We start from the raw sequence: 15424 nt of genomic DNA on the forward strand, positions 1-15424 counted from the left end.
AGCTGAGAGGTGTGGATGGACGGAGATGACCAAGCAGCCTATCCATGGTTAGTGAGATAAATTAGGTGAAATCAGGCTGTACAGAGTGAGTTAAAGGCCTGAAAAAGAGCTTTCTCTAGTGGTAATGAATGCCTGGGTAAAATAGTGGACAGAACAGCCGTTCTCTGAAGGTGACCGACATAATGGACTTTTCTTTAGCTGGATGATTGGCCTGGAGTTCAAAGTGTGTGTGTGTGTGTGTGTTCGAGTGACTCCGGGGAGGCACCCAGACAGACGGCCTGAGGGACAGCATTATCTTAGGCAGGTTGTGATGGTCCTCTTTAATGAAAGTGAGGATTGAGTTTGTGGTCTGTAACAATCAGTCTGCAGCAGCTTTCCAAAGCTCTCACGGACGGCTCCAGCAGAACAACGCTGGTGGCAGCTTACACACAAACACACACACACACACACTTTACTTTCTTAGAGTCAGACACTATAAAGACGAATTCCAACTCACAAACTCAAAACCCACAGAGGACAAATTTTCAGTTCAAGCTTGAACAACAGACTAAAATTTGCATAGCAAACATTTTTAATATTCACACAGGAAAAACTGGACACTTGAAACTTGAGGGTAAAAAACATACCACTTCTGTTATTTTAATACATAAACTTTAACTAGATGTTGAATTTGACAAGTGAGCAGTGATGTAAAAAATGTAACCTGTAAAATGTATATTGTGAATCTGGATCGTTCTGCCATATTAAAAAAATAAAATTAAAATTAAAATAAAAAAATACCTTTGAGATTTGATTTGGCCAAACAGGGTGCAGATTTGTGCAGAAATGTTAGAATTTTTTTATATGAATTCGCATTAACATGTCATCAAACAACATATGAAGTATTTCCAGAAACATTATAAAACATATATATTATATATATATATATGCAATAATCAATGTTTGAAATGACAACTATATAATTATATATTAACTACATAGCACTATTTTGTTATTTAAAAAAAAAAATATTTGATACTTTGATTATATGGTGGAACAATTAATTTCCTAGAAAGTACTACTTTACTCTTTAAAAGCAAGTCTAACTTCAATATGTATTCAGCAGATTTACTACTTTTATTTTTAGGTTTATTTTACTTATCTGAAAATAATGTGTGAGAAAACTGAAATTCATTTGTGTATTAACTGTTTTTAGTACAGTACTAGACTAAGTTTAGGATAAAAACTGACCAAAAAACTGAAAAACGTATACCTAAAAAAGGTATACTACAATTCAGGAAATTAAGAGACATAACTGGTCAAAACTAATTACTGTATGTGATATTGTTTTATTGACTAATATATGTCTGATCTTTGCATGAACTGCAATTCAGTAGATTCCACTTCCTGTGGGACATGGCCAATTCTATTTTGAATTCACATTCATTAACTGAAAGGGACCCAATTCTCAAATTCAATATTTCACTCAACCCTGGAATCAACTCGAACCATGACTGTGTTGGTGCTGAGCTCCTATTAGACACTGAAGTACTCCGTATCCTCAATATTTTGCTGACACAAGTAACTTTAGATAGCAGGGATCTTCCAGAAACAAGGATGTCAAGGATGCTCTTGTCTAGTCAGCATTTGATCAAATGGCCAGCAGAGTGTAACATTTCTAAGGGCTTCATCTCTTTCTGTAACATTGGTCTTTACCTGCAGGGCATCATAGTAAAGCTTCTTTCCCTCCTCGTCGGTTTTGTCTGACATGAGCCAGGCCTTCAGCAGGTACTCGTAGAAACTGTCCCCCAAGCCTCCAACTGAGACGTGATCTGCAACACAGCGAAAACAGCTGAGTGAGTGAAAAATATCTTCCTTCATTCATGTGCCAGCATAATAGTCTGCTGTGGGACTGCTTTAAACAGAATAACACCAATTATTAAGCATTCACCCACATAAACTTTCACACAGACCTATAGAGAAGAGCTCTAATCTCAGCACTTTACAATGGTCATAAGATTGCTTAATGATGATATCACGGAGGTACATCACCCATGTTAAAAGAGATGAACCTAGCAACCACCTGTAACATCCTAGTGGCTAATAAGAACACACATGCAATCACCTAAAACACCCTAACAACCACTGAAACATCCAAGTGACCACTTTGCATATACTAGCAAACACTTCGAATAACATAGAAAACAACTTATAATATGCTAGCAACCAATTAGAACACCCTAGCAACACCCTAGTGGCCAATAAGAACAATTTAGCAACAATCCTAGAACACCCTACCAACCGCTTCGAACACCCAAGCAGCACCTAAAACACACTAACAACCACTGAAACATCCTAGTGACCACTTAGAACACCCTAGCAACACCTGAACACCATAGCAACCACTTAGAACACCCTAGCAACACCTAAAACAAGTTTGTGGCCAACAAGAACACCCTAGCAACCACCTAGAACACCACTGAAAGCACTTAGAACACTATAGTAAAATTTATAGCACCTTTGAAAGCATTTATAACACTCTAGCAACCACCTAGAGCACCCTAGCAACCACTTAAAATAACCTAGCAACCACTAAGAACACCTTAACATCACAGAGGTGTGTATGGGTAAGCACCACTCACATTTTCTAAAGAAAGTGAAACAAATCTAGTAAATTATTTAAATGAGTTTTTAGTTAATAAATGTGTGTATATGTATGTATATATATATATATATATATATATATATATATATATATATATATATACACATATACACACACACACACACACACACACACACATTTATTAACTAAAATCTCATTTAAATAATTTACTAGATTAATGAGGTATAAATATTCACAAGATTCCATATCTGAACTACTGTACAGTATGTGCTGTGTATGCTGGAGTCTAGTGAGTTCCTGTGTAAGGAGAAATGAAGCGTGTATGTGTGTTTTTCCAGGTGATGTGTGAATGGGGCAGTCCGTTCAGCGCTGTCTAGTCCACTGTGTGTGAGAAATGAGAATCTGTGGCTTGAGGGGCAGCACTGTTGTGTGAGTGTCTGAGTGATGATCAAGCTCATGAATATTTATACCTCATTAAGCACTTGTTTTTGTGATAGATGTGTCAAGAGATATCAAGCCTCAGCGCAGACAGCCATAAAAAATACACTGCAACGCTACTATTCAGAGAAAATGCACAGAAAGGAAAAACAAGGATTTTTCTTAAGATTAAATTCTTATTTCAAATGTCAGAGGGGCTATTATGGTACCCATTTTGCCTGTTAGCACTAAATTTGTTAGCTACATTTCTAAATTAGGCAAATTTTTGTTAATCTTACTCCAATTATGCAGCTCATGGGCCAAAATGTGTACCAGGGGCAAGTTAATGAAATGACCTGCTAATAGCCAATCCTTGACTTTGATATTGTTTTAAAATGTGCAATGACCAACAATTACAGCTACATGTACTCAGATTTATATCCAGTCATAAGTGCTGGTCGGAGCCTTCCCATTTTCCAGAACAATGTAGTCAAAGTGAATAAAAACATCTGTTAATGTTTCAACTTGTCCCAACAATGTCAAATTCTTTCAATTTAAGGCATCCTTATTGGAGAAAAAAAAAAAAAAAAACCTTAGCTACCGCACAGCTTTCAATGGTAGTATAATTTAATGTAAAAGTGCACTTAAACTATGTAAAAATAAAAGTCTGCACTGCAAGCAAAGTGACATGACAAAACTAGATCACTCCGGTGACAGTGACGAGAAGTCTTTCTTGCACTGCTTTATTTATTATAATAAGAGAGGTCGTTTCATTCTCTTGCAGCGTCATTGATGAACTCGAGGCAGACTGGATTTGCCTGTAGGCCAGACTTTGAGCACCTCTGCACTACCTGATTTAGTTTCTTAGTCATATAAGATGGCTTTTCCCCACTGTCGTAATAACAATTCACACACATCACAAAGAAACTCCAAACTGTACTGCGTTGGTGGTAAGAGGGCTTCGCTGTGCAAAGGATCTGTGAGGTCTTCTGTTGGTAAAATTTGACAGCAGGAAACAGGAGTTTTGTTGTCAGCTCTTGCAGTGCTTCCTGAGCGAAACCTGATGACCAGCTGAGATTACTACCCAACAGACACCGGGAACATTTGAAGCCTCTCTGTACAGCACTGAAGCACACAGAGCAACCCTGAAACAGACCTCATGCACGTCAGGTGCTCGATCATAGCCCAACATTTCATACTTACTCGCAACACAGCAAATACTTACTGAAAGAAAAACTCTTAAGTGCCAAAACTACAGCTAATCAAAACATGTTCATTGTCTGATGTGGAATGGGGGAATGAACCAATGAGATTTCACTGTGGGTGGGGCTACAAGTGCAATGCGACAACATAGCAGCGTGGCTTCAGAAAACTTGTGAAAAATTATATGTACAATTTCTGAGACTTTTTTATTAGGGCTCAGATATTCAGCCCAACACTTTCTTTTGTGTTTCACAAAAGAGAAAAATGGGAAGGACTTGAGGGTGCCTAAATATCCCCCTATATAAAGTTAAAACAAGCACTGCTATTCAGTGTCTCATGAGTTTTCAATTCGGTAGGATGTAACCTCATAAGACCGCTTACTAGCTTATGAAACTTCTGTTGAGTGGCACATATGAAGCTAAACTGGAGACAGCTTTGAAACACTGAGAATCTCTGACAGTGCAAAACGAAGTTTGATGTATGACGATGAAAAAGAAAAAGAGATAAAAGAGAGGAAGGGTAGATTGTGGAATTTATAGGATGGTTGATTCATGTTGTTGTTTCATTAAGGTTAACCCTAAAGCTTCAAGCTGCTCAAACCCAAACATGACAACTGACCCACATATGGAAAGCCCTTCAGGACGGTTCTGGGCTACTTGTGCGAAGCTAAAAGACTGACAGCCATTTTCAAGTGCAGCCACACGTTACCATCCCATCTTCCCTGCAGCTTGCTGCCATCTCAGATCATTTCTGTTTACGATCGTCTAAACAAATGACTTTTGTCGAAGCGAAAAAAGAAGGACTTGCTCCAATGCACGGAGAAGAAAACTAGTTTTGGTATTGCTACATTCTGACAGCTCAAAAGCCTCTATCTTTTTTTCCTCCATCATAATTCATATGTATTATCCCGACGACACACACTGCAGTAAGAATCTTTGTTCTCCTCTGGCTCTTCATCATCAAGCGCCTGCGTCATCAATGACCATGAAGTTGAGACAGCGTTGCTCCCCACGCTAAGCCGCCAATAAACCCCTTGGAGCGAGGACGACACGAAAGCCGGCTAAAGCAGCAGAGCAGGCCTCACTGAAGTCGTCATTCCAGTCGCTGCGGGACCAGCATAAAACATCCCAAACTATTGATGTGTGTGTCGTCTACAGCATGAACTTAAGGAAAAAAGTGTGTATATTTCTGGCTTTGTTGCATAATTAACTCTTAAAGCACTATGACGACAGATGTGGTGAGAAAGTTGACATTTCCCGACAGTTTCAGGGGCGCCACTGGTCAAGCCAAAGTCTCATATGGCATGTGCACAAACCGTCTGCTACAGATTACACCCAAAAATGTCAAAAGCTGGCCGTAATCAGCGATTGAAAATGGAAATGGAAAGTTTTATCAGTTTGCAGGCGACCAAAGTCATGTCTAAAAGTTCCCAGGCTTCAATAGGAAAAACTTGTTGCTGGTTTTGTCAGTGTTCTGTCTATCTGTCTGTCTGTCTCTATCTCACACTGACTAAACAAATCAGCGCTCTATCCATAAGAGAAACACTTACAGATCAATTCCACTTAGATACAGATAAAGACACTCATTTTAATCATGACATTTCTGGGAAAACACTTCTGAGGTTCTCCAGTATGTGCGTGTGTTTCTGGACTTACGCTGGCCCCACTGTCCACTGTTAGGGTTCAGGTAATTCGGGTACAATCCTTGAGGTTTGTCCAGTCGATTCAGCACCTTTCTGATGTTCATTACCTGCAACGGCAAATCACATATCGCTTGTATTATCACGTCAAATTAAGCCATAGCTAAGCTCATCCAATAACACAGTAAACAAGGGACAGAACTCATGAATCTACAGACTAGGTCACTTTCACAGCTTGCACAGCCTCATTCAGAGCTTGTAATAGTGTCATTTGTCTGTGTCTATATTTCAGGTCAGGTCAGCAGATTCATTCGAAGAGAATCAGATATGAGGATTGAAGCGAAAAGAGCATCAATATAACTGTTACGAGCGGAGGTCATCCTGGGTCACTGTGGTCAGCTTTTATAACAATTCACGACCGCTCCAAATTCACATTTAGTTCAGTGTGGTGTTTAATACACTGCAGAGGCGTGATGCCTGAACTGCTGCTCACCTTCTCGGCAAAAACTGGTCTCCCTGAAAGAGCACTGAGATGCATGAACTCCAAATGCAGCGTCCCGTATTCGGCAAGAATACTGCTTCCTCCTGACGCCCATGGCCAGTTTCTGCCGATCCCACTGCATGAGGAAGAGGAATTACATGAGGAGAGATCAAATTTCAGTAACTCCGCAATCATGAGCTCTGTGTTTATACTTTACATTTTGTGTTGTGCAGAAAACCTTCAACCAGTCAAAATTGCAACTTGTGTAATTTTATGTATTTCAGATTGAAACCGAATATTCAGAGAGAAATAAGGCAAGACCTGATTTTAATCATCAGACTTGATTGGATTCAGGGCTTTGATATTATTGGTGAGAATTTCAGTTGATTCTATACACTGTAGTTCAAAGGTTTAAGGTATAATAATAATAATAATAAAATAAATTACTACTTTTCAGCAAGAATGCAATAAATTGAAGTAAAGAAATTGTTAAAAAATATTTATTTCAATGAACTGAAGTTCTTTTAAATTTTATATTGTATATTTAAAGAATCCTGAAAAAAAAAAAGTTTCTATCAGGGTTTCTATAAAACTATGTAGAATAACAGTTTTCAAAACTGATAATATTCAAAAACAAACCAAAAAAAAAAAAAAAAATCTTGAGCGCCAAATCAGCATTTTAGATCGATTTCTGAAGGATCATGTGACACTGAAGACTGGAGTAATGATGCTGAAAATTCAGCTTCGCATCACAGGAATAAACTAGAATTTACAATATATTCAAACAGAAAACATAATATTTAGTAATAAAAATTTTCATATTTATTTTAATATATACAGTACAGTATTTGCTTGTGAATGAAATATATATATAAACATGAATAAATAACACACACGCACACACACAAATTTCAGTACTTAACACATCTTACATGGCTGCCAAGTTGATTTCATGGCCTTGTTTTACAGAGCGGCCGTGTTTTCCTTCAGTGTTTAGAGCCGCCTTTATTAACTTTCACTGGCACGCTTCCAACTAAAAGCTGACAACTTAACTCCGGCCTGAAAATGGAAGCCACGTCTCCTGACCCGCTGCTCCAACCCCGACATCAGATGCGCTCTGTGTGGGCCTCTGTGTCTACACCAATTATGAAGATAAATCACTGCTGAGTAATGACACGTAATCACAGCTTTAACGAACGAAAGAATGACATTCTCCACTTTATTTTTAAAGCCTAATTCTACAAAACAGACCGTGCAAGATATTTGTGTCATTAAGACAGCAAATTACCCACAGTAGCTCTGGCCTGGAGGAACGGAGTACTCAAACGGTTTAATTTGGAGGCATTTTATGTGAATGTTTTTCTATGTGTGATGCAACTGGATGGCAAAGAAGTCCACGCGTGTCACTTTGACTGCAAGAGGATATTTTCTAGCCTGTGGTAGTGAATTCTTAATAACACAAAATGAGGTAAAGGCCTCATATTTCAGGCCACAGCAGGAAACGCGTGTAAACACCTTTGGAATGTTGCTACCAATGTCATCATTTTTTACACGGCGCTGATCTGCCTCTGGCACTACAGAGTTCTGTGCATTACACACGCTGCAGGGCTCTCCTGCGTGAGGAAACTGATGTGTGCGAATGTGAAAATGCATTCAGTGACATCTGACGAAAACTTGCTAACATAAACAACTTACATTCAAATGACACTGTGGCTGGCTGCTTTTCACAATCAACAAAACTTCCCAAATCCAATGGTTTAAGGAGTATTTTGAGTGTCTTCACTTTAATTGGACCATGTAGACTTCAATAACAATGCGACTGTTTATGTGAACCAAACTTCACAGGAACTTTCAATCATGTATCTTGTAAAAAAAAAAAAAAAAAAAAAAAAAAAAGTTTGACATGTATAACACTCAACAGGTCAATAGTTAAAACACATTCAAATAAAAGTTTGATTACATTGAAATCTTGAATAGCTGTTAATGTTTTGTGTTTTGTTACACTGGGGGGAAATGGTTTAGAAACATTTAATCAGAAATGGCTAATAAATTAAAGTAAAATACAATTTAAATAATTAAATGACGCCTTGAAGTAGAAAGACTGAAATGTAATTTTCTTGTAAAATGTACTCCAGACTTTGGGCTATTTATGTATGAATTAGTTAATGTTACAGTTTAAAGCAGGTTAATATAAACTTCTCAATATAAATGTTCTTTATCAAATGTTCCTCACTCAAATCTGACTGAACCCCTAGGGGCACGAGTGCTCCTAAGCAAATGTTAGTGTAGAGCACGGAGCTGAGCCAAACCAATTTGTTTTTCATTACACAGATGATTAGAGCATGTAACACAAAAACGAAGGGAAAAGAGATGCCAGGCACACAACAAAAAGATGATAAAGGCTCTTTCCTGAGATTCCACACTTACCTAATTATCTGCCACCTAATGATATTTCATACGTATGCTGATAGAAAATTCCTTTACATAATATAAAACGGCCAAGAATATATTTTACACGAACGAAAAGTTTCCATTCTACAGTGGAATTACATAAGAACAGTGACATATTACTGAATATGGTGGCATTTCATGGAGTTTTAATTTAAATTCATGTGAATACTTAAGGCTTAAGTCTATTTTCATTTTTGTCTATTATGCAATACGTCCATTTTTTTTTTGCAGAATTAAGTCATGCTTTATTAAGCATTGGTCCGAGTGCTGTACTCTACACGCTCAGATACAGCAGATATTTCTGGACTTTTGACAAACTGTTTTTACTTGCTTTGGATAAAAGCATCTGCTAAACCCAAATGTATGTCAATTTTGCATTAAATAGGCAAGCAGTGTCTTCTTTAAAGCAAGCGAATGTCAATCCGTTTCATTTGTTTAAATATGCAAACTTTTAAGAGGCAGACAGAAAAGCTAGTTCTTTCTCAGCTGTCTTTCTATGTAGACCCATGTCCCTTACATTTGGACACTTAATGAGCAGTAAGGGATACATAACAAATGATCTGCCAGAGCTCTGAGAAAATACCATTAGCCTGAATAATTAAATAGCGCTGGAGTGAAATACGAACTCCACCAAATTAACCAAAGCTCATGTATCCTCCGGCTGCTACAGAACCTGGCCTTTATGTTTGACATCAGACCAGAGTCTCACAATGACATTCTCTCCATCTCTCTCGTCTCCAACCTAACATTTCATTCATGTAGGCCAGAGGCCACAGAGGCATGCTATACATTACAGAGATCTATAAAGCAGTCGGACCCCACATAACAGTGATATTGATCCAATAGGATGAAATTGTATGCGTTTGTGTTTAACTTTCATTAACGTCTGCAGACAATAAAAGCAGCACAGTCATACTGGTAACGGTTATGACTGCTCCACTAATGATCAACAGCAATATGCTTCTGAAATTAGGCTCATCACATCATGCACATATTCCTAACAGCCCAAGTCTTCTGAATTGATTATCCTGCTGGAGTTTAAGAGCCTGGGGGCACAGTGGCGACCCGGCCATTTGTCATAATAAAACAGAGATTAGCAAAAGAACGTTTATACTATTCTTTACTCCATGACATCTGCTTAATGTAAAGCTCAATTAAACTGTAGAACAATTTTCCGTCATTTTGTTCGACTTTATTTCGTCTGGGGCGAGAGGGGAGTCCTAAAAATGGATCAAACGGAGCTGTGGCTCTCAGAGGAGGGCGAGGGAAGAGTAATGTCTCATTATTGTCTGACCTCTCGCCGCCTGTTTTTTTTTTTTTTTTTTGGCACGGCCAGAAGAAACGTCCTCATCAATCCCTATCAAAAGCATCCATCATGCCTAAATAAGCCTGTTATGTAACCCTTACGTATGCCCGTAATAGATGAATAACTGAAATAATCGTGAACAATTGTAAGATACCATTTAGAGGACATCAATTATCTAGAGAGGAAAATGATGGCAGAAAAGCACGCAGCATGTGGCCTATTCAAAGCACGGTTATGAAGCTTTCATTTCCAACCAACAATGAACATCTCAGCAAAGTGCAGCCGTCATGCAGTTACTGTCTTGCCTTTTTATGAAACGAATACATTATGTGAAAGGCACATTTACCTCAATAGAAGATTAGTGTTGACTGACACTCCATCACTTTCTTTAGTGTTTCTTATTCAAGCATGCATACTTGTGCTATTGGTTTGACTCACTGTGCCATGTATATATACAGACACGTGACATCATAGGGGAACTAGATTTGTTTTGTTTTTTTCTTTTGTTGCTATGTGGTTGCTAGGGTGTTCTGGGTGATTGATTACCAGTTTAAATCAGAAGAACCCGTCTGCATGTGTCTTTCAATGTAGGTCTACTGAATTTAAGGAGTTTCATCATCAATGGGTGAAAATTGCACATTTAAAAGAGTACCACCCCATTAAGAACCAGTAATAGACTCTCTTCTTTAAGCTCTCCACAACATCTCTCAAACAAATCTGTGGATTTAAAAAAAATTGCTCTCAACAGGTGAAGTCAGACAGTGATTGCCTTGAAGTTGATCAAGGAGGTGAATTAGTATATAAGTGCCTCATTGATTAAACGAGATAAATTAAGAGATGAAACTTTATTGTGCGGATTAAAAATAAACATGATAAACAATTATATTAAACTCACTATTGGCCTCAATCAACAAAGCTAGACTAGCTTATTACAAATTGTCTTTGTAAAGAAAACACAATAATACTAATAATAATTAAAGATAACATTATGAAAAGGGAATTAAATTTATTAAGACAATTGATAAAAAAAAAGAAAAAAAAGATTATACAAAATTAGTGGTAAAAAAATAAGTAATAGTTAAAAATATTTTTTTTTAACCTTTTTTCCCATTATTACATACTTGTATGTAATATTATTATATTTTACATATACTGTATGTAAAATATAATAATAATAAAAAATAGTTTTTTTTTTCCATAGTAAATGTAGTCTAATATGCTTTTTAGCAGCAAATTAGGAGGGGTTTGGAAAAACATGAGGTTCAACACACGCATGCACACATGGAGTAGACAGAATACATATTTGAATAATAAAAAAAAGGATGTGTGTATGTTTCCATTAATACTTAGAAGTATGAGCAACAGTAACTGTGATTGTTTTGTTTGCAAGTGAAACTAATTAAAGGATGGCTCTGCCTTGTTGCTATGGTGAACAACTTTCATGTAAATTTTTTACCCATTTTGTACAATTCAACCTCTTTGACATGAGTACAGTATTAAGTTTTTGGTTAAGTTCCAAAAAAAATGGGTATATCTAGATTTAGATGCTTAGAAGTAAAAAGCATGGCCTTAACATGCTTGTAGTGAAAGACTTTGCTCTACTCTTGACCATGCAGCAAGCAGGACTCTTCAGTTTACTTGAAGCGAAGGAGGATAAACCGTTAAAGTGATGTCAGACAGGTAGCACGGTAAATTTGATTTGGGAATCCTTTATCTGCCTTTCAAGTTTTCATAAAAAGCACCAGGATGGAGTGCAGAAGGGAGATAAGCTGCAGAAAAATGACCATGAAACACATTTCACTAAGCAGAGGACGTTAAAAAACTCTTCAGGAAAAGGGGTCAACAGTCACACGAGCACATGACTAGATGGGCTCACAACAGACCGGGTAAAAAGGAAGGAAAGGGTAAGATGGAGGGGAAAAAGTAAAAATAGAGAAATGCTTCAGGCTGCTTGACTTTAACCAAGGGGAACATGGGGGGGGGGGGGGGGGTGCAACGAAGGACTTATGTTTATGCATGAAGGGAACTTTTCCCTATTGAATAGTTAACGAGGAACAAATGTGGAATTTGCAGGAATTCAGGACTGCAGGAAGAAGCGTAAGAGGGCAGGTACAGGATGATGGCTTGAGCGTTTGACACTTCAGGAGTTTAAAGAGCTCCATGTCCTTGGCAGGCAGTCGCAGGGATGATCTAAAGCAGGGCTGCCCAACCCCGCTCCTGGCGATCGACTGTCCTGCAAAGTTTAGCTCCAATCCTAATCAAACACACCTGAAGCAACTAATTAAGGTATTGAGGCTCACTTAAAAATTAAAGTCAGGTGTGTTTGATTAGGGTTGGAGCCAAACTTTGCAGGACAGTCGATCGCCAGGAGCAGGGTTGGGCAGCCCTGATCTAAAGCCAGGGTAGGCAAGTTCGGTCCTAGAGAGCCGCAGTCCTGCACAGTTCAGCTCCAACCTTCACCTGCCTGTACCGTAGTAATCCTGAGTGGATTGATAAGCTTGTTCAGGTGTGTGTGATTAAGGTTGAAGCTGAACTCTGCAGGTCTGCGGCTCTCTAGGACCGGACTTGCCTACCCCTGATCTAATGCAACATATACCATCAAAAGGTCCAATTTTTGGTGGTATATATAAATAAAAAACTTTCTTTCAAAGAAAACAAAATGTTCTTGATTTTTTTTCTTAAGTTAGAAAATAATAAGAAAACCGTTTACAGAGAAATTGTCGTCATTAAAATGTTTTATAAATGCAGCTCCTAGAAATTTCAGTCTTTTCAAATACATTCAGCCAGACTATCAACTGAAGAGAGCCGTTAAAAGTGGTACTTACACAAGAAAATATTTAATATCTCTATGAAAAGAACTGGCCATTAATCTACCATTTCTTTCTCTTCTTCCTCTTCCAACCAGACAATGTTTTAAATTCCACTTTCAAATACCTTAGAATGAACTGCCTCACAGTTTTGTCTTTTACAAGTGAGTTGAAAGGATTTAAAGAGAAAAACAGCAGTAATCAAGGTTTAAACCACTGAAACAATTGCAACACTCCTTTAAAGCAGAAAATGGAACAAAAGGAAACAGCTGCATCAAGAATCAATGAGCAAATAATGACACATTTACTGCTGGTTTAATTTCAAACACGCCGGGAGTCGCGTCGTCTTACAGTTAATTGAACAAATGCTTTGTGCGTTTCGAAGCAGCAGTAAATGTTCACATTTGGATTTTACACCACAATTAGAGACTACACATCATGATTGTCCACACTGTGTGAGGGTTTTGCCCATGCAGAGAGACTGCGTTCACGCAAACTTGTGCAAAGAGAAGCAGAAGTTGACGATGTGAAGGGAAAGTCAAGCACAAGGCCTTCAGTCTTGCTCCAGCCAAATCTGGGTCAACTTTGTCTGTAAAATTAGGCCTCTTCTGTCTTTTCTCGCCCCAACACTGGGGACTCACAGTAGACAGATAAAAATAAATGAATAATAAAGCCCACATACCACATAGAAATTCAAATGTTCTGCTGGCTTGAGGCTGATTGCTACTGCAAGTGGGTCAATACTCACACTGGCGACTGCATAAATGTGAAATCTGTCCAAACATACTGTGTTTTAATTTAGATTTACGTGCTGTTTATTACCTTTTCCTAATAAGTGGGTTACATAACTGCTGCATCATTTGACTGTCTTCGATGAGATCTCTAGACTTGCTCAATTAAACGGATTCAGAAGAGAATACGAATTCATAGCTTAGAAACTGTTTGATGAGGGCATGAATCACAGTCATCATCACTGAATATGATTATGATCTTTTCTCTGGAACTTTCAACTGACAGGAACACAGGGCTAAATAAAGGATGATGGGACCACCGAGGACACCTCAGAACAAACAACAGCTCATCACTGTGTTTAAAAGCTCTAACTAACTAACTAACTAACATACATATATACAGATATATAGATATATATATATATATAGATATATACAGATATATATATATATATATATATATATATATATATATAGATATATATATATATATATATAGATATATAGATATATAGATATATAGATATATAGATATATATATATATATATATACACACACACACACACACATTATTTATATATATATATATATATATATATATATATATATATATTCCTTAAATGTATTATATGTAAATAAAATAAATCTGTATCAATATTTTTTTTTATTTGTATTATATGTATATACAATATAATACAATAACTAATATGCGTTATACTGCTATCTCTATATAAATGTAATTTGTTATATTTACTATATGTAATAATACATTTATAAACTTCATTTATTATGTGTACTTCAGAAATGAATGAGGCTATGAATGTGAATTCATCAGATCCTACATTAAATCACAAGTTTCAATACTGACTTCAATCTGACTTTAGCTTGTAATATTGTCCTTCTTTGAAATGCCTTCAGCTGTGCACATTTCATGAAGATGCATTAGGATACATCTGCCCACTAGATGAACACACTTACAGAGCCACGATCAGCCTGAAAAGGGTCTGCGACACGAATTACAGGCATATGGTGGCGGCACCACAGGTGCCTCGAGCCAAAGCGAACAATAGTGTGGAAGCAAACAGCATTAGCAATGTGGACGGAATTAATGATGTATGTGACACACATGAAGGGAGGAAAACGCCTTCGCTAGAGGTGATAGGAGCACTTGTGCTAAGTGCAGATATGGTGGAAAGCTATATTTACTGACAGGAAGTGAAGACCATTTGTCCTGTAGGTGTGTTATTAGGCGCTCCTTGTTATAAAATGCTTGGCCGCTCCATTTAGAGCATTTGTCAGAGCACTTCACTCCAGTTTAAACAAGGAAACACACTGCGGACACACAAGCTAATATGAAAAGCTTTGTTAAACACTGAAGTATGTTTCTGCTCTCTGCCATGTGCCACCCACTCGTTCTGCATTGTCTTCGCCAGCGGTGCCTGACTGCAAAAAGACAAGAGTTGTGTAGTCTGTCAGTCGAGGGATAACTCTGTCTTTCTCCAGATCTCTGCACTGATTTCCTGCTTGCCTACGGTTGAAGAGCTCTGGGTGGCCAGACATCCATCACAAACCAGGACATCTGGGATCTCGGACATTGTTGTGAAGTGTATGAATCAGGAGTGGGCCGTATGACCATATAATCTATTTTATGTCATTTTATATAACGGTTACGGTCTATTACCCTAATATATGTATATTTTTCTGTAAAGTAACAGCTTTGGATAATACAGTGAATCAAATACACCACAAATGAAATCTATTAGATCTTATTTGATTATTTTCT

General features: G+C 37.6%; 1 protein-coding gene across 1 annotated transcript in view; it reads right to left on the reverse strand.

Annotated features, from left to right (window-relative positions):
* The window catches only part of man1a1 (mannosidase, alpha, class 1A, member 1), a 94451-nt gene that overhangs the window by 9189 nt on the left and 69838 nt on the right, over nucleotides 1-15424 (reverse strand). Inside the window, exons 6-8 of the mRNA XM_026260530.1 lie at nucleotides 6358-6481; nucleotides 5881-5974; nucleotides 1696-1811 (exon numbers count right to left, since the gene is read on the reverse strand). Coding sequence (XP_026116315.1) covers nucleotides 1696-1811; nucleotides 5881-5974; nucleotides 6358-6481 — 334 coding nt within the window. The remainder of the gene's footprint in view (nucleotides 1-1695; nucleotides 1812-5880; nucleotides 5975-6357; nucleotides 6482-15424) is intronic.

This window comes from Carassius auratus, unplaced genomic scaffold (assembly GCF_003368295.1).
Source record: "Carassius auratus strain Wakin unplaced genomic scaffold, ASM336829v1 scaf_tig00215530, whole genome shotgun sequence".
NCBI lineage: Eukaryota > Metazoa > Chordata > Actinopteri > Cypriniformes > Cyprinidae > Carassius > Carassius auratus.